The sequence below is a fragment of the Chamaea fasciata genome, unplaced genomic scaffold, assembly GCF_029207755.1.
Source record: "Chamaea fasciata isolate MVZ Bird 193981 ecotype frontalis unplaced genomic scaffold, bChaFas1.0.hap1 SCAF_11, whole genome shotgun sequence".
Taxonomy (NCBI): domain Eukaryota; kingdom Metazoa; phylum Chordata; class Aves; order Passeriformes; family Sylviidae; genus Chamaea; species Chamaea fasciata.
In genome coordinates, this window is record NW_027094096.1 from 15977790 (window position 1) to 15997414 (window position 19625).

Sequence of the window (19625 nt, forward strand, 5' to 3'; positions counted from 1 at the left end):
AAAAATCAACCTGCCTTCTTGAAAACTCATGCAGAGCTGATCTTCATTGCTCAAACCACAAGGAAGAGAGGGAAAAAGAACTGTGGTCCCTGAAACAGGGACTTTCCTTTTTTTTGTTTTTAATCCAACCATATATGGCAAGACAGAACAAATAAAGAGGTAAGGTATAAAAGGCAGCATCCTACTTGCTGCTGACTGGCTACAGCCTTGCGTGCATCCCAGCACTGCACAGAACTGCAGCTGATCCAGACACAAGAGAGGGACCAGGCACCCCCAGCTCTCAGAGTAACCTCTCTGCTGCACCTGGGAGCACAAATTTGAACCTCCTGGTTTCCTCACCACTGACCCAGGGACAGGTTTGAAGCCCAGAAATTCCTTTGAAATGCACTCAAATGTATGAACCTTCACATTAGAAACATGCCCCATCTAAAAGCGTTTAGTACCAAGGATCAATCCCTTCTTCCAAGGACTCCTAACTGCGTTTTTCCCCCACATTTTGAAAGTGATGGGTAAATAGCTGGACTTGCCAAAGGCAGGAGGAGAGCTCAGCTCCCAGCTCTGCCCATGGTGCAGGTCGACTTCTCCTTCCCAAGGCAATCGCTTGTCACAACAGCCCTGCCCTCCGACCCTGGGTAAACATCTGCGCACGCTGCTTATTTGAGCTCCTACAGTCTCCTTATCTCCCCCAGAACACCCCCAGGGCTAATTAGAGAGGTAATGGCATCATGTCAAGAGATAACGCTACATGGTGGGGGAGCAGGGAGAGGGAAGGTGGAAAGGAATTGTGAAACAAAACCAGTTCCCTTCACAACCGCTGTGCAATATTGGTTTAGGAAGGGCGCACGCAGCCCCTGGGGCCTCTGCCCTCCGGCTGCCAGCTCCATTTAATGAGAGAGCGAGCAAGACACTCCTCCACTCCTCCGGAGAGATTCAGCTCTCCAGCCAAGGTGATGCAAGGTCCCCACACCTTCCCCACTGTCTGCACAACCAAAAACCCTGCAATCCCATCAAGGGTCATTCCCACCGAAGTGCCAGCAGTGACTCACCTCCCACAGTTGGCGTATGACATGGGAGGCAGACAAAGCATACAGATCATTTATCAAAAAGTGTTTCTGCTTATTCCTGGTGCTCCTTTTATCTAATTTTTCCCTTTTTTACTGTACCCTAGAGATCCTTTTTAAAGAAAATCGTTTTTCCTATGAAAGCTTAGAGGTAAAACCATCTGGACAAAGGTATCTGGCAAGGAAGCACATAAGCCTGCAAAACGACCAGCCAGCAGACACTTTCGCACTGATGAATGCAAACCCACAGATCAGTAGACACTCAGGCATGTAGATACATCCAGGGGACTCTGGGAGTTCAAACCAGGGCAGCTCTTTGGTTGGAGTAACAACCCTCAACATTCAAACTCCATTTTTGCCTCATGAGGATCTTTGGATGCTCAGCACAGCATGATTGCCCACTCCCAAACCCCCATACTTGGAAATCATTTTTTGAAAGTTAAGAGAGAGGAAGTTACATAATAAAATTCAGGAAAATTGCTCCTAACTGGCATAAACAGTCCCATCCCTCCAGCTAGAGACAGGACAGGGTCATGGCACAAACCTGCACCCCCAAGACCAAGCACTCTAGCCAGGGAAAGGGAGAAGGAGATAGCAACAGATTACAGGGCTTTTGTTTTCACTTAGAGAAAGGAGTAACTGTTGACAGACCAGGGCTGTTCTTGCACAAGCAGCTGAGGCGAAAGTGTTGTTCTTCCCTTATCTTATATAAACTACAGACTGGTCTCATGAAATGCACAACTGTTTATAAAGGCACAATCACAGCACCTCTTTCCAACCAGCCTCTGCTCTGCTGCCAACTCCCTCCCACCCAAGCCCTTTTACAATAGTCCAGTATTTAAAAGAAAGTTACCAGCTTGCAATAATTGGAGAAGAGCCTTCCAAATGCCTGGTTACACCCTGACCCTGCAACTTGTGGCCATTCACACTTCTCCTATTAACACATCACTGTTATCCAATATTTCCCAGGCAGGAAGCCTGGAAGTCTGTTTATGCCCTTTTTCCTACGAATAAATGCTGCACTTTGCAGTGCTGATCTTCCCCAGAAGATTGATCACTTTTGTTTCAGACTTGTGTAATTTTAATCCAGTCTGGACATCACCATGAGGTCCACCATACCCATCCATGCTCTCAAGGAGAAACAGAAGTGCTTCAGGATACCTTTTCCTTCTGTTTAAACAGGCTGGAGATAGAAGTCCATGCTTTTAGAGCAACAGTTATATTTGTTACTGAAAACTCCTTTGATCTTTCATTAATCTCTGCAAATTCAGCTGCTGATTAGAGAGAGTTCAGTCAGCAGTGAGCAAACGAACCCAGGCCACAAACCACTCCTTAAATCTACGCTTCACAGAGACAGATTTAATTTTTTGTGACTGCCTGACAATTCACTCCCTCATTAATTTCCGTGCTATCAAATCAGTGACAGTGAGGTGGAAAGCAGATGGTAGAGACATTCAGTAGAAAACATTACCTAGTCCAGAAGTCTCCTCGTGAAATATTGGAGGAAAAAAAATAATAGCCATTAAGAGAACTGTGGGCATGATCTGCAGAACCACAAAGCAACATATATAGTGAGACTCTGGATGCCTAAAACTCTCTTCAAAGCAAGAATCCAAATTAATTCAAGAGAGAACTTTTAAAACAAAAGCTACACCCCACAGCTGGCTGCAGCACAGACACTTTGGCTATGCTGGACAAGGAAGGGGAGCAGGATACTCCCAGGGCTGCACTCCAGGTTTGTCTTAGCCTGGAAGGAGAAGCCCCTCCCTGGCACGGTCAGCTCTGCAGCTTGAAACAGCACTCTGAGGTGCTTCCCATCTTCTACTCACCCCACCCCACAAACAGGGGTACCATAAAGCTCCACAAAGTTTTCATTTGACTGGATATAGACAGCTCAATTCAACACCCTTCCAGCTAACAAGAGAAAAGGACCTTATTTTCCTTCTTCAAACAATTTAGTTTAGAATTAAAAAAACAACTCAACAAAAAAAATAACCACACAAAACATCCAGAAGAAGGTGATTTTTGGGGAAAAAAAGAGGATCCTATCAACTAGATAGAAACAATGAGTGAAGTTCCCATCAAGACAGCATAAGCCTTAAGCTTGCTCCAGAGGCAAAAGTGTCTACAATCTATTGTTTCAAGATCAAGATGCTTTTTAATTAAGTGTTTGTACAGACCTTTTAAAGATGTAAAATAAGCACTAATGCATTATTGCTCCATACTTGCTTAAGGAGCACGCGTAGCACCATGGAAACCTTTGGAGGCAGGCCTAGTTGCTTGAGGAAGATGTTTTCTGAAGTTTGTTTTGTTTGGAGGCATTTGCATGAAGGCAGAGGACAGGACTCCAATTACCACGCTCTTCCATAGCAGTGCTCATAGCAATAGAGTTATGGAGTTAAATTCACGCCTCCTGAAACACCCCATTTCACTGCCCTCCCTGCAGGTTTATGCTTTTCAGCTTAAAATTAGTTTATTCCTTCCCAAGATGAACGTACAGCAAGATGCTGAAAGGGAAGAAATACTTACAGGAATTTTAAATATGCTTCCAAAATGATCACGCAGTGGACAGATTACCCATTGGTTTTCTTCAACAACATTGAGAATACTGGGAAGTGACATTAAAAACAAAACACTCGGTGTAAGAATACTACTACTCATCAACTGGCTGCATTCCTACAAGGAACGCAGCCATCCCTGATCTGCAGCTGGAACTAGAGCCAAAGAGCACAGGAAAGGGAGCTAAGGAAAAATTATTTTAAAGAAACATAAATATGTCTTTAGAGCCCCGCTACACACAAGACAAGTCTTCAGACTTTGATTTGAACATACAGAAACAGTCTTTACATTCATTCTTATCTGAAAGAACTGACCATTTCTAGATCTGGATCTGCAGCCCTAAGTGTGATCATTAGATCTTTTGGTGGGACCTACACAGCAGAAGATTAAACACCCAGCAGGCTTACAAAGACAAGCCTAAATTAGGAGAGCTTCTGAGTTCAACTGCAAACAGGAGAGGTGCTGGAGGGAAGCTTCCAATAGAATAATGCCTTTGCTCATTATGGAAATGTTTTTGCATAATCTCAACTTTCTTTGCACAGCTATGGAACGAATAAATAACCGCAAAGAAGAGAAACTTGGCAAGCCTCAAACTCTCTCAAACAAAAACCAGACAGTAATAAAAGCTTTGATCACATCCCTGTGCTGTACAAAGTCCTTCCTTCCTTCTTTTCTATGGTCAGACCTGGAATACTTCGGCATGGAAACGGATGGCCACACAAGCCACTTTGCTGCATCTCCTTGTAAATCGGCCTCATCCTCCAGGTGCAAAACCATTTCCCAACAAAACGCAGGGCTGTGGCAGCTGCCTGAGCCCGTGGCAGCACGCATCACGTGTTAGTCAGTCCCTGCACCGAGGCACTATTCCTGCACTGCTCACCACATCAGCTCCCCACCCTGCTGTGGGTACACAGGAACAGCCTTCCCATCCCACAGCTCCACCACCCCATAACCAGCTTTCATCTGCTTCTTCAGCCCTTTCCTGGCAACAAGCAGAGTTCTCTTCTCCTGACCCAGAAAAACACTTTTAAGGAGCAATTAAAATTAACAGAGTTCAGAGCCTGTGCTTTAAAATTGAAGCGTTGGATAGGATGCAACAGTCGGGCAGGACTGGAGAGAGGGAGCTTTTTGTGTCTGTCCATCAGATGCACAGCTGATCCTGACCACGTGATGTGGACCAGGAGTTCAGTGCATGGCCATCAAATATGAATTACTGATTTCCATGGTGCTAAGGCTGAGAGCATGCACAAGACAGCCAGCAGCCACCTTGGGCCAGAGCAGCTCCTCTACAGCCTGCTGGGCTGCAGCCTGGGAGCGTATCCTGTACAAGGTAGTTTGGTGGCTCCTTCGTGGGCCTGCAGCAGATTAAATATGGGAAAGGTTTCTTGTTTCCATTGGGAAGCATCAAATACCAACTCTGAGATGTGTCACTGGTAAAAGGACTGAGGCTGAGAGGCTCCACAGCTCCATTTCTTACACAAGATGCATCCAGTCTATCTCTCCCACAACCTACTTACCTCCACCTCTATGCATAAAGGAGAACAGCAGAGCCACAGAGCTGAAGCTGGCAGTTTTAAAACTATGAAACACATGTTGCACTTCCAAAAGTTTTGTAGCTACCAGGCTTGGGACACCCACAACCCATAAAGCTGTATACCCAAACACAGCCCTACACACTCCCCCATCCCCAGGGCAGAAACCCACCCCACAGGCTGCTCAGCACTGCCTAATCAAGGCACACTCAGAGCAAATCCCCATGATTATTTGCAGAAGATGAGGGAGAATAAATAAATTTTAAAAAAACCAAACCAAAACAGCAAAACAAACAAACAGGCAAGGCATTTTCTCTGCCTTTTATAGGGAGGGATGGATCCAGGTTAAGAAAACTCTGACCACGGCAGTGTCTGGGGAGCAGGCATTCCGCTGAACTGGTTAGGCAAGGGGCTGCGGGAGGACGGCTCCCTCAGGGGCATGACAGGAAGGTATGTACAGGGGGAGGGGGATGGAAGCTGCTCCATCCCTGGGGACAGTACTCCAGCTCCTGCCAACAAGGTCCCCGGGGCCCTGGCCAAACTGCTGGGAGGGATGGTGGTGGCAGAAAACTTAGAGGCTCTGCAAACCCCCTCAAATAACACATTTACCAGGATGCTCTTGCTGAGATCCTTAGCCCAAAGCAGCTTTGTTTGGGTCCAGACCAGCATCTCTTAGCGTCAGTGAGCAGTTTACAGGACTTTTGAGAGACAGTAAAAGAAAGCAATTTTGCACCTGGTAGAGCAGGCTGACAGTGCTAAGAGGGCTCCAGGACAATGCAGGGGTTTTACTGCACTGCCACACACCCACTCCTAGAGAGAGATCTCCAGACCCCTCCTCCCTGATGCCCCAGGGCACTTAACCAGTCAGACACAAATATAAAGCTGCTGTAACATTACCTGGTTTCTAGCACTGCAGGACACAGGCTTTGCAATCACTGTTCATCCTGAATACAGGGAACTAGACATCACCCCACCACACCCCACAGCTGCTGGCTACATCCTTGACCACACTGGAGGCTGGGGACCACCTTCTTTGGCACACTTAATGAATGGCAGGAGGCCCACAAGGACACATATGCAGCTTACCTTCCTGGCCATCCACAGCTCCTTCCCATACCAGGGCCATGGCACACAGTAAGCGTTCTCCACACCCACAGGGACCACCAGCCCTTCTCTCCGGTTATGCAAAAAAGGCAGATCTTTGCCGGGGTTTCCCAGTCTGTGGTTCACACCAGGGGAAAGGAAGGGCCACAGCAGCCAGCCAGGACGGGCCACCCAGGACATTGTGAAAGAGCCAGTCACAAGGTTGGGGAAGGCTGCAGACTGTCTAATGTTATACCAGACCCAGAAACCTCTTCCTGACCATCTCTCGATCTTTTCAAGCTAAGGCAGTGCAGATACCATTTCTCTCACCCCTTTCTTACACAGGCACAGGAAGATTATTTCTTCCTTAAAACAAGTGCATGAGAACTGCAAGGTCTCAGCAAGAGACAGGCCTATAGCCCAGACAAGAGGGGTTTCTGTGTCACCCAATCTTCTTCCCCAGATTTCTCCCCAAAGAGTTGCATTTTCAAGGCAATGAACACAACTGACGGGTGTTCAGCAGGGCAGGACTTGTGCTCATTTTCCAGCCCTCTTGTGTGACAGTTTCTTCAGGCACTGCAGCTCCTTTCCCACTACTAGTTCTGTTGTGAACAAACACTTGTACCCCCAAAAGTCAAATAATAATAATTAAAAAAATAAAACCCACAGATTTCACCAACACAACTCTTAGGCTCAAGGATGGACAACTTTTAAGACATCTTTTAAATGCAAGTTTCATTTTTCAGCCATAAATTGCAAGAAGGTGCAAAGCTTATTTTAAAAGCTGATTGAAACTGCTTTTCAGTCCACAGAAGGACAATTGCTTTAAATAAACCACTCTTAATTGCTCTGCACCCATTTAAATTTCACATGGTGATGCATTTTGGAGAAAAACTGGCCTTGCTCTTCTCCTAAGACAAATGTAATACTATAAAGCACTCTGCCTTGATCTCAGTGCTCTTCTCCCAGGGCCCCTCTGTTTCTGCTGCATTCCTTTGTGTTTATCTGCCCTCTTCAACCCTTTGCTGCAATCAGCTGCGTGCAGCACCTCGTGTCTAGAAGTGACATGGCTGAGGTTACAGGAGAGACAGGTGCAAGGGAAGCTCGTGCCCCGAAGCCATCCAAAGGAAAAGAGAAGCTGGAGGGGAAGAGAGTTGTAAGGTATTTCAGATTAAAGCAAACACCTTGCCCCAGGCTACACATTCTCTGCCAATGAAAGCTGCAGCCGCTGCGAGCCCCAGAAACAGCAAAGCAAACACAGACTTCTCTGCAAGGGGAGTTGTCACCTGTCAGGGATGTTTGCAAATTTATAGGGAGGTGGTGGTGGTGGTAAGGGGAGTAAAAAGAGCTTTCCTCATATTAAAAGACGGGCTGTTTGCACAGGTTTGCAATGCATATTTTGCTTTGTGAAGGCTTTTGTCCAGCATTCAACTGAGAGAAGGTGCTGTCTTCCACTGAAGACAAACTGGAACATTTATTAATGTACCTACATTAATGTACTCCAAGCTGCTGCCTTTACGGTATGGGTGAGGATGGGATGGAATTTCCCCGCTCCCCCTTCAGCTTGTCACGTCAGTGAAAAACACTTCTTTAAAAAAAAGTCACCCTGCAGCCTGGCCTCTCCAGAAATGCCTCCTGCAAGGCTGGGCTCAAACCATCATCAGCAAGAAGTTAAAAAAAAAAAATAAAAAAAAAAATAGAGAAAGCCTCTTGTCCCCTTCCCAGGCAGCAGCACTCACCTCAGTAGTGCTCAGAGAGAACAAGGGGAAGGGACTTTCCATTCATGTTTCACTGTACCACTGACGGGAGAGGGAGACTCTGAACTCACTGTTCAGAGCCCAACAGTGGGCCCTCAGTGGGCCAAACAACCACCACTGTGCTCTGCAGACAGCTTGGAGCAACAGGAGATGGGGAGGTGAGCTTGTGCTCAATGCCACAAATCCAGATTTGAGCATGGAAGGAGAAAAGTTACTGCTAATGACCTTTAAACTGCTGGGGATTGTTTTTTAGGAGGACATAGCTCAAACAGACCATTACGGTCAACACGGAAAATCAGAATCCCCTGTAAACATGGAGAATCTTTTGGACTATCGGAGAGACACCATTTCACTGGAGCTGTGCTATGATGGTGAAAAAAGCCAAGATCTAGATGCTGATGGAAAGCTTGCATCCCACACATCATGCCCCACAAAATGCCAAATCAAAAAATAACCAGACATGATGTAGGTCACCTCTCCTTGTGCACTTGGATTATTCACCACATTAGCCAGGCACATACCCAACCTCAAACTGGCTTTTTAACCCTTTGAAACCTTCAGGGAAAGGGAAGAACACTGCAGCCTCACCAGCAGTCACACCAGTGCAGCACTGACAGGCCAAACCTCCTGTCACCAGGGACTGCAACCAGAAGGACCCAGGTGCTCCTTCCATGCAAACACAATCCTCCAGGTCACCAACACTCCCAGGATACAGACTGCCAACACACCATCACTGGGCACATCAAAAATTGTGGTTGATTAGCTGGGGAATTAAATGATAACAGGTTCTCAGGATGTAAAATCTGAGATTTTACAGGTTCTCAGGATGGAAATAGTACACCAAGAAAATTTACAGATACCAACACAAATTTCAAACTACACTTTATTTTTGCCCCAAAGTATACAAAATCCAGGAAGAACAGAAACAGGACATGAGCAACTCAAACTCCTGAAATACCTCCTGCTCCAGCCTGCAAGAAAAGCATCTGGCTTCTTTGGAAGAGTTATTGCTAAGAAAGAGCCAGTCTGTTAGTGCCAAAGGCAATGAACCAGCAACCACCAGCACCTCATCTGCCTTCCAGTCTTGAGCCATATCCCTGAGACACCCATGGCCAAGACTCACTACAAACACTGTCTAGTCTGAAGAAACAGGAGGGGAAAAGAACCTAACCACGGTCTGAAAACAAATTTTCATCCATATATGACCCTCAAGAAAAGACAATCCAGTGAATAACCTCTGGATTTGGGCAGCAAAATTGCAACCGTGCCCAGAATCCAGATTATTTTAACCTTGAGGTCAAATTAGCTCTTAAGCAGGGAGAGTGCAGGGATGGTTGAGGAGCCTGTGCAAGAGGCTCCTCAGCTCTCCTGTCAGTTTAGCTGCCTCATCCCTCTCTCCCGTCATTGCTGCTGCAGGAGAAGAAGAGGTGAGAAGCTAGCCAAGGTGGGAACACGGCTCTGGGGTAATGCAGCTGGAATAGCTCCTGCAAGAACTCCCCTTCTGCCCCCCAATGGTTAAGGAAGTTTGTCATTACTCACCCACATTGGGTCATTCAGCTCAGTGTCCTGCACCCGGACACAATCCATGCTGATCTCAATTTTGTTTGTGGAGCCATCTTCAGATGGGCCATCAATGAAGTTTAAATCAATTGGCTGAACCGAGCATATTGGCCTGGAAAGAACACAGTAATAAAGTTAAAACCAGCCAAATTCTGTCTTCCACCACCCCACCTTCCCTCCCTTCCCCTGTGCCCAGGACCTCAGCATTACCACAAGCCAGTCTCATGACAGAGGAAGGAATTACTGAGGAACAACTATCTCCTCACCACTGTACTACAGCAGCCCCTGAACAGGACAGGGCCCAGAGGGACATTTCAATTGCTCTGAGGCAGGAGCAGATGAGTCAAAGCACTGGAAGACAGAACTCATGAAGGATTTATAGCAGTGATTGTTTCAGCATCAGTCATGGCAAGTCAAGAATGGGAACAGAGTCAGTTTTCTTTCAGTCTGTGGACTTGACAGGGTGAACTCTGTGCCATCTCCACCTCCTCTCCCTCCCTGGCATCAGCAAGGGGAAAGCATGCAGCCTGGACACAGTGTTGAGCCCTTTACCCATTTCCTGAGGGGAAGTGCCAGCCATGAGCCTTAGGAGCAGCCAGCTCAGCCACCAGAGGCCTGGCAGAGAATCAGTGTCACTGCTGACCACTGCACTTGGTCCCCACAGCCTGGTGTAGGACCTCTGGAGACCTCAAGAGCCGTCAGTCACCACAGACTGACACATCCAATCATCACATCCTTATCTAATCAACAAGTACAGAAGATTCCAAACTCCCCAGCACCAATCCCCTGAGCAGCTTGTTATAGAGACATCCTGTCCCAAAACACCTTCCATAGGTTCCACAGAAGAGCTACTTACTGTTCCAGGAAGTCCCAGATATGCTGGATTACCTCTGGGCTGAGGAATTCCCTGGGCTGAGAGCTCTGGGACATGGCTGATCGGTAGTAACTCTCCTTCCAGGAGAAGGGGCTCGGAGTTTCTACAAACCTTAAAAAACAAAAGCAAAAAAAAAAAAAAAAAACCAAAAACAAAAAACAAAAACCACCACCAAAAAAAACCAACAAAAAACCAAAACAAAAACAACAGAAATAAAACAAACAAAACCCCACAAAAACAAACAAACAAAAAACAAAAACACACACAAAGACATGTTGAGTGCATGAGTCCAGCTTGATGAAAACCCATAAATAGAAGCTATTGTGTGAAAAAGGAGACACGCTGAATGCCTGAGACATTCACAGCTGTACAACACACATTCCACACTGCTGCAGATGCTGTATTTAGATGGGAGAGAATTTGGCCACCCTTCCCAGTAAATGAAATACCTCTCAGAGTCCACTGGGATGCTGTGTTGTAAGAATCCCAGAGTGGGGGGAAAAATACCCAAATCACTTTCTATTTCCCCCCAAATAATCAATTTCCCATATGAAGCAGGTAGTCTTTGCAGTGGGTGAAGCAGCTAAGCAATGTGGGATTCCACTGTCCCAGGCTGTTTGCCTGTCTAAATGGCACACCTTTGAATGATTTAGGTGACTTCTACACCCAAACGCTGCAGCTCAGGTCTTGAACTAAGTATTGGGTTGTTTTTTCGTTTGTTTGTTTTGGGGGTTTTGGGTGGATTTTTCTTTTTAAAATTTGAATAATAATAATACAATATTTTTGTTTTCTTTTCTATGGAAATAAGTTCAATCACATCAGATTTTATCTACTTGTCTACTGCCTTCTAACCTCCACCAATTTCTGAGCCAGACCAACTGATTTCCACCAGATCTGCTAATTACCTTGGCCATTTTTATCCCCTTAAGCTCCCACAAGCCTCACAGAAATAGGTGGGCCCAAGAGGAGCAGTGACAGAGCTGGAGCACTCGTGCCTTCCACAGCTGCACATTCTCATCCCACTGGCCAATTTCTAAATTCAAACACAGCAGCTTTTACACCCATGTCAAAATACTTGACGGCTGTAGGGATGTAAAGAGGGTGGGAGAAATTTCTCCAGTATAGCTGCAGTTGACAAAAGTTCTCAGTTCAACTTCAGAGCATGAGGCAGGTGACCACCTTTCCTGCTACAGGGTTGGGGGCGTCTTGCAAAACTTCCACATGGGAGGCATTTCAGCACAATGCAAGTGAATGACCATGGCAGGAACCAAAGTTATAACTGGATTCCAAAGAGAATTGAACTAATATTTGGTTTGGAACATATTGGTCCTGATTAACACAATGGTCTAAACAAATTGCATGGAAGACCCTAATTTATTAAGCTGCCAAAATTAAGAAAGTGCTTCAAAGGGAGGATCATACTATAGTGCTTTTACTCCACTTTTCCTGAAGTGTTTACCTCTGGCTGCTGTCAGAGAGGTATCTAGCTCTCTTTACTGATTTTTTTTAATAGCCTCTTTCATTTTGAGGATGACTCTGGTCTGCAAAAAGCTGGGCTTTCCTCACCTCTGCTGTCCACAGAACTGCATGCTTTTAGAAAACAGCAGACTGCTATTCTATGCTAAAGGAAATCAAAGTGGCTTAAATGCTCCCTGGAGCCAGTGCCTTGAAAAAGGAAAAAGCATCACTTCAGTTCCTCATCCTTTTTGTGATTAGGAAAAAAACCCTCCAGTATAATTTAAAAGTTCATGAACAGCCAGAAACAAAAATGAAATGCAGAAGTGCATGGGTAATAGCTCTGCCTCACAGATGGGAGCACATGCCCACACTACATGTGAAAGAAATAATCACAAATCCTCTGAGAACAGCAGTTATCCCACAAAGTACCCGAAATTACTCCTTTCAGGCTTTCAGTCAGGTAAGACATTTTCAAGAATGCCATACTGAAACCCAGAAGAACAGAACTGGCCTAAAGCCTGTCACATAAACTGCAGGTCAGTGCCACCACGAGCCTTGGAGGAGCACAGTGGGAAGCTCTGCAACCTCCTCTGCTGCTAAACCCAGACAGACCACAAGCATTACTCAATACCCTGCACCCAGTCCTGACCACCAGGAACGGGCAGAGAAACCCCACAATGGGTTCTCTCAAGACATCAAAGTGCTCTTTTTTAACAATTATTTGCCACTTGCCACAACTGCTCTTGATTTGTACACTAAATATAGCTTTTCATTACTACACAGACAGGAACTAACTTCAATGAAAAAAGAGTTATAACAAACTAGACCCTTCTCAGAGACCTTTCCTTCAGAAAGGCTCAGTGCATCAAGGTTCCTGCATGCCATGGCATGCCCCAGTTTTGGTTCACTGCTGGACAAAGTTCTCAATCTCAAAAAAGGGCCAAGTGTCCCAGTTCACCCTGCCTGCTCTGGTCCTGGTGGTCCTGTTCAGCTGCAATTCCACAAACCTGCCCCAACCAGGCGGTGCAGGAGCTATCAGCTGCACAGACTGATAAAGCCAGGCTGGTTACTCTTCACCTTTGCAGCTAACAGAGCTGTTGGAAAGCATTGCACCAGTTAAGGACACAGCTGGTGCATCCCTCTACCAAACACAACTCTAAATTTCTCCAGAGAGGGACATTTTCCAGCTGCATCATCTTTATCTCTGTAGCCAGACAAGTTCCTAGCTTACTATTTCTAGGAAAAGCACTACCAGATCTTACTTGATGGCCAAAAAGGCACATTTCCCTATACCAAGCACAAAGAGTCTCCTGGTTAAGGTTTTCACAGATACTCCTTCAACACTCTCTGCAACACCTTTACAACCTGTACAGCTCTATTTTCAAAGGAGGCAGCAAGATTAGGCAGTCAGCCTTGGCAGGACAGCTGTGACAAGGCCACAGCATTACAGAGGTGGCCCCAACATTACAATAAACATTGCTTTTTACTCAGTTTAGTGCACCCTGTTCCCAGGTGGGAAAGAGCTGCCAAAAGGCAAGAAAACCAACTTCAGGTCAGCCCAAAGCTGCATACAAAATAAACTGTCTCCTCCCCTGTGGTCTCAGTAGAATCTAAACCTAGTGCTATCTTCTGTAACAGCCTTCAACATAGAGGAGAAGCCTCTGTCTACCAAACGCATACTTAAGTGTCTGAATTTCGACTGGAAAATAACAGCTAAAGCCACAGTAAAATCTGTGCATGAATTTCACTACATTAGTTAACTGTCTCTTCACACATCAGCAAATGCTCTACTTTCAGTTAAATAATTGCTGAGTGCCTAAAATTAATCTCAAGATTGCATTGCTTAAATTGCTTCTATGAACCAGATGCTTTTTTTATTAACAGACATTTAAACAACATCCCTTTTACCCACATCTGCTCATCCCAACAGCTATTGCAGGAAATGGCACTACTGAACACAGCCTCTTATACCAAAATACTGACTTCAGAACATGGCATGGCAGTAAGTCTTGTCCACGTTGTCTCTACTGAAAGTCTACAAGGTAAGTCCCTGCACCAACTGCTGACCTATCTGGCAGGATGCTTTTCACAGAGAGCACTAACTGCACCAGGAACTACAGGGGGATTTACAGCCCCCATCAAACTGCAAGCTGAATAGGCCATTGCATGCACAAGCCCCTCCTTTAAAAACCACCGGGGATTATTAATAGCAAGTTAAGTCTTCTCACAGAAGCAGCACCTCACCAAGAGCTTGTGCCGTGCTGGAACACTGCTCCTGAGCCGCCAAATCCCAGGACAGGTTTCAGGCAGCCATGCCCTCCCACTGAGGTCCTATTTATCCTGCTGAAACAAGAGCAGCCCCGAGCCCAGGTGAAGGCAATTCTCCATATTCACCAGGTGGGCTGGAGTCTCAGGCCCCGCGATTGTTGGGCTGCCTCCCGAGCACTTCCCCAGAAGAGCTGTGTTACAGCCAGAGACTGGGGATGTGTCCCAGCAGATCCCCTCTGCCACCCCACTGATGAGTGACATCCCTGCAGGACACAGCAATGACACACAGCAACGTGCCCCAGTAGCTGTGCCCACACAGCACACCATTTCACAGTCTTACGGAAGGCTGGGAATGTTAAACTAAAAAAAAAGCTGGGAATGTTAAACTAAACAAAACCAAAACCAAAACCAAAACCACCAAAAAAAAAAAAAAAAAAAAAAACAAAAAACAAAACAAAACAAAACAAAAAAAAACACACAAAAAAAAAAACCCAAACCAAAACGAACAAAAAAACAACCTACCAACCAAACCAAAAAGCAACCCACCCTTCCAAAAACCAACGAGCAAAGCACAGCATTTGCTTCCCATAAGCTGTGGCCACACTGCTATTGCCCTTCCCTGGAGCTGAGGGTCCCATCACAGGAGGAGATGAAGCCCTGACTGCTTGGCCCAGCGAGACGTAAAAGTGGCAGAGAGAGAAAACAAGGCCATTTCTGCTCCCGCTGCTCACTCTGAGCACATCCTTCCATTCTCCACCTGATTAGCCCCTTTCCTACCTGCATATCAGAGAGATTAAAGATAAAGCAAACAAACCACTCTCCACCCCAGGAAACAATGACGGAAAGCTATTAAACTCAACTACTGCAACACGGCAACACTTCTCACCCAAAATACCACCTTTTCACTGCAAACACTCTTTCTTAGAAAGGGCTTAAACCAAAACAGCGAGGTTTGACTTACCACTGGGGACAAGCCACGAGCTCCCGAGGAAAGCAAGAGCCAGGCTTGGTACTGAGCATGCACAGCCCAGCCCCTCCTCTGTAGCTTTGAACCTTAAAGGCAGATGCCACCTGCTTGCCCTGATAGAGAGAGGGTCAAATCTGACACGGGGCGCAGCCCAGTGCCACTGGCGCATGTGCCAGTCCAGCAGCCTCCCTCCGAAAATAAAGACTGCCACAGCCAGGAGGTTTCCTTTGTTTTTTTCATCCAAAACGGGCTAGGGTGCTTCCACACTATGAACAACTCCCGGGTTAATAGCATGGTTCATGAGGAAACCAGAAATGAATAAGGTATTTCAATTAAGCTGCTATGTTGGGTTTCAAGAGGTCCAAGCTCCTCCATTTCTGCGTAACTTCCCTCAAAAACTGGAGCTCTGGTTTGGTTTGTTTCTCCTGCAGTGTGCAAGTTCTCAGAAATTCTCAGTATGGTTTATAGGTGCAGAACTTTGTGGCTTGATGTTGGTGTAAAGCCACACTGTAGAATTTTGTAACATAAAATCTTTCACAGCAGGGAGGAGCAAAATGCTTCTGAGCTTTCTTTCTGCTTGTTACCAAAACTACGGGGTATAGCTTTTTGCTACTCCCCATGAGATGTCTATCAATGGTGTACAGTTTCTTATCACTGAGCCTGTAGTTCTCAGTCAGTGGACATGCAGATGGGGCCAGAGGAGTCTTTCTCTGTAAACTACAAGTTTCACTCTTTTTTCACAAGTTATAATCCCTTAAAGAATATGCTAGTGGAGTACACAGGAAATCATGATGCAGAGAGAAGAACATCTGTTCTTAGGAAGAAAGCACTTCCACATTGTACGAATGTACCCAACAAAGGATTAATAATGTCTAAATAATGACATCTAATATGCCTCATTTTATTCATAGTTCTCAAAGTGCTCTACAAAGGAAGATAGTGTGATTACTCCCATATTACCTGTGAGAAAACTAAGACACCAGGAGGTCATAGAATTACTTACCATTAGTCAGCAAGCCATAAATACAACCTTGGTCACCCGAGTCCCAGCCTGGTGCTTGCTCTAAAAGGAACTCATGATTTTGGGTGTTTAGATAGAGAAATTCAGAAAGGCCTTAATTTCTTCAGGTAGAGTATACACTGTACCCCCTACACGAAGAAACTCCCAAACTTCTTTTATCTTCAGACACTAAAAGGCTGATACCCACGAATGAAAATCAAGGGGCTGCGGAAATGCTGTGGCCAGCTTTAAGACACACACAGAGTTCAGGGTGGAAGGAGAATTCCGACCCAGACTAAAACCTAATCTTTCTTCCTGAATATATACAGCATTTAACCCCTTAAAATCCCTTAATTCATGTCCATATTAATAAATTAGTCCTCAGCCACCACAGGGTGTGAGCTGGATAGAGATTTAAATCACAGAGGGGTCGGCAGCTTCAGCTCCATCGATCCCAATCCACATGCTCGTCCCTGCCTTCTCCAGTTACACCTTGAAGCGCATCAAAAGCCATGGTAAACAAACGACTTAAAGTTCACGAGCATTACGCCTAAATGCCTGGATCTTGCTGTCAGTTGTATTTTTAGTTTTTGCGTGGGGAGGGGGCTCCTTTTCAGATCGCACCGTTAAAACTGGAGGAACTTGGCAGCCGTCGTCCTGCTGGAATTCCCCCTGCTCTGCATTGTAACACTGCAGTGATTTGCAGACATCGGTACCTAATGAAGCTCACAGCTGTGCAAGAGGAGAAGGATGCGGGGTCTGGCAGCACGGGACAAGCGTGCGCCTGGCAGGCGATGTCATCTGGAATTCCCCGACTTGCGGAGCGCTCTTGTCCTCCCGTGCCTGGAGCAGCCACCCTCAGCCAGAAGAGCACACCCTGGGAGCACCCCCTTGTAACCCTTTTCCAAAGGTCAGAGACCTTTGGAAATCAAACAGGTTCGTTGCTACCCCCTAAACAGGGAGGCAAAATGAAAGCCATATGGGAGACAGGCAGGTTTTCTCCACCCCCTCGGAGAAGATTGCAGTTGAATTTCATCAACCTCTATTACACCTCTTTCTGTGTCTACTTCAACAAGCAGCCTCTCTTTCCAGCATGAATTACACTGTAGAATGTAATTTTCCTGCTTCTTTCTTTGCCTGATGCCATATTCCAAGGTCTTAGCTCCCATGAGCCTAAAAGAGATTGACTGCCATCCTGGCAGAGGCAGGCTGTACTGAATTGAGCTTACAAGTGTTTACTCTCCTTTCGATTTTAAGCCAAGCTTTCAGGTTTAGCATTTCAAAATTTAGACTTCCAGCAAGGTCTTTAAACCCTTCAGAATGTCTTTGCACATAATGCTGCTCCTATGTGTCAATCCTAGAAAACAACTCCGAAAGAATACTGACACATGCATGGGTTAGAAAGGACAAATGTAAGGAATAACAAACACCAACACAGGATTCTTTTGAGACAGAATATAACTTCCACCTATGGTTCAGTTTTTTCCCTAGTTCCCACATTTGTCAGACGTTTCACAGATCTGATCTCTCACAAAAAAAGTGGACAGCAGCATGGGTTACGGAGAGGGGCAGCAGTGAGAAAAGTGGTCAAGTCGCACAGGGATATGCATTAGAAAATGAAAGAAGCTGACTGCCAGAAGGGTGAACCCTGATTTCAGAAGTAGCCAACAGCCAAGGAGATGTGGGGAACACATAAAGGAACAGGGAGTGGCAGCAGCAAAGGGCTCTGTGACACTGCTGGTGTCCTACAGCATCTGCCAAGGACAGACCAGGAAGGACTGTTAGCTTCTCCTGTTCTCTAGGCAAAGCGTGCTTCTCCTGCACACACCCTGTTTCAACTGTGTGTGTATGGTGTGTTCTGCTAGGTTCTACTCTAACTGTGCATCCTGATCTCCCTATGACTTAGATTCGTCTTTTGGAAGCATATGTGTGTGAGATGAATAGAAAGGGATAGGAAGGGATGGTTCAGCTTCCTGGTTGCTCTTTACTCAAGTCTGCAGTGAACAGGCAACACTGACCTATATCAAAGAAAGTGAAACTGGCTGTACAGAGCAATCCTCCTAATTCACCATGCTGCAAAACACAAGGGGGATTTTTCTCCTTTCATCATGTCCTTTCAGTTAGAGTCATCTTGAGTAAGACTGCCTGCAGTGAACGCAACATTTGCAGCTTTGTGGCAGCCCCTCAAAGCACATTATATCACTGCAGCCCTGTGCCCTTCATCAGTTCCCTGTTTCAGTGCTGGCTGCACAGCTCCTCTGGGAGGAAAAGATTCCCTCCACATTCCCACTAGGGCACCCAGAATAAGCACTGCATGGCCTGCTCCCTGCAAACTGCTGGGAATGGCCTCTTGAAGCTGAACAATTTCAGTACCTCAACAGCCCGGGAACCTACTGCATCTCCTATCAACAGCTCATCTAATCAGTTATCTACATTGTCAGCCTGGCAACAGTGACCATTTTGCATAACAGAGATTTCATCCTCAGGGTTTGAGGCAGCTCAGCACTCCACCAGCACTTGGGACACTCTCCCCTAATTGTAACCCCTAATTTTTTTTTTTCCTTTAAGGTTTTCTTCAGCGTCTTGTGAACTTTCCCAGACGTCTCTTATCTCCCACTCAACTTTTGACACCCCCTTCTTACCCATCCTCAGAAGCTCAGCCACGGACATCCCCTCCTTTCTGCTCAGCCCTGACGCCCACTCCCTTTCTCAGCCCTGGTCAAGGTGAAGCACTGCCACAGCAATTCCTCCACTTGCCCACTGCAATTGGTGCTTTCTAGTCTGGATTACAAACTCACAATCTGCAGAACACCCAACCTGTGTGGAGAAGCCCAGAGTTAGAATGCAAACCTGGAGCTCAAGATACCCAGGCTCAACCCCCAGCCCCTGGGTGACCTGTCCAGCTTTGTTCTTCCATTCCTAAGGTGTAACAGTATCCCCAAATTGGTAAAGCACATAAAGACCTGTTAACAATCAGTGCATCTCCAGGGAAACATGGTGCCAATACTTTCCAAATTTAGATAATAAAAGAAAATGGAAACAATCAATTTTAAGAAAGCCTTGAACCCAAAACCAATTAAAAGCATTTGCATTATTTTGTAACTCACTTTTCCAGTCAATCCCTTTCCCAAACCTATTGTAGTGGTGGTGAGAAGCAGTGCCCATCTGGAGAAGGAAGAATCAGAGCTGATGGACAGAGATGAGATCTTTTACTGCAGTAAGTGAGAAAGTCTTCTCAAAAGCAGCACAAATGGAAAATCCAGACCCAACCCTCAAAATTCTGAGGTATTTTTGGTCCAAGTCCAAAAATAAGTGTTGTAAGAAAAACTTTACAGGCGAACTGTAAGAAGAAAAATCCACAAAGCATTTGCAAGCCCCTTTAAAAAACAATAAATCTCTTTAGTCAAAGTAGTAGATATAACTTGCTCTATTTCAAATACCCAGCTGAGGACATGAATTTGGGTCTAACTTTTGAAGTTTATACAGGAGTTTTTGTAGCCAGACAG

General features: G+C 45.8%; 1 protein-coding gene across 4 annotated transcripts in view; it reads right to left on the reverse strand.

Annotated features, from left to right (window-relative positions):
* TP63 (tumor protein p63) overlaps positions 1 to 19625 on the reverse strand; it is a 101970-nt gene that overhangs the window by 72354 nt on the left and 9991 nt on the right. The window contains exons 1-3 of one of the 4 annotated variants that reach the window (XM_066193357.1): positions 15114 to 15171; positions 10409 to 10537; positions 9532 to 9664 (exon numbers count right to left, since the gene is read on the reverse strand). In XM_066193357.1, the coding sequence (XP_066049454.1) occupies positions 9532 to 9664; positions 10409 to 10482 (207 nt within the window). In that variant the 5' untranslated portion in view covers positions 10483 to 10537; positions 15114 to 15171. Of the gene's footprint in view, positions 1 to 9531; positions 9665 to 10408; positions 10538 to 14128; positions 14178 to 15113; positions 15172 to 19625 lie in introns of those variants that run through there. The other 3 variants (XM_066193358.1, XM_066193359.1, XM_066193356.1) reach the window with 3 other exon arrangements.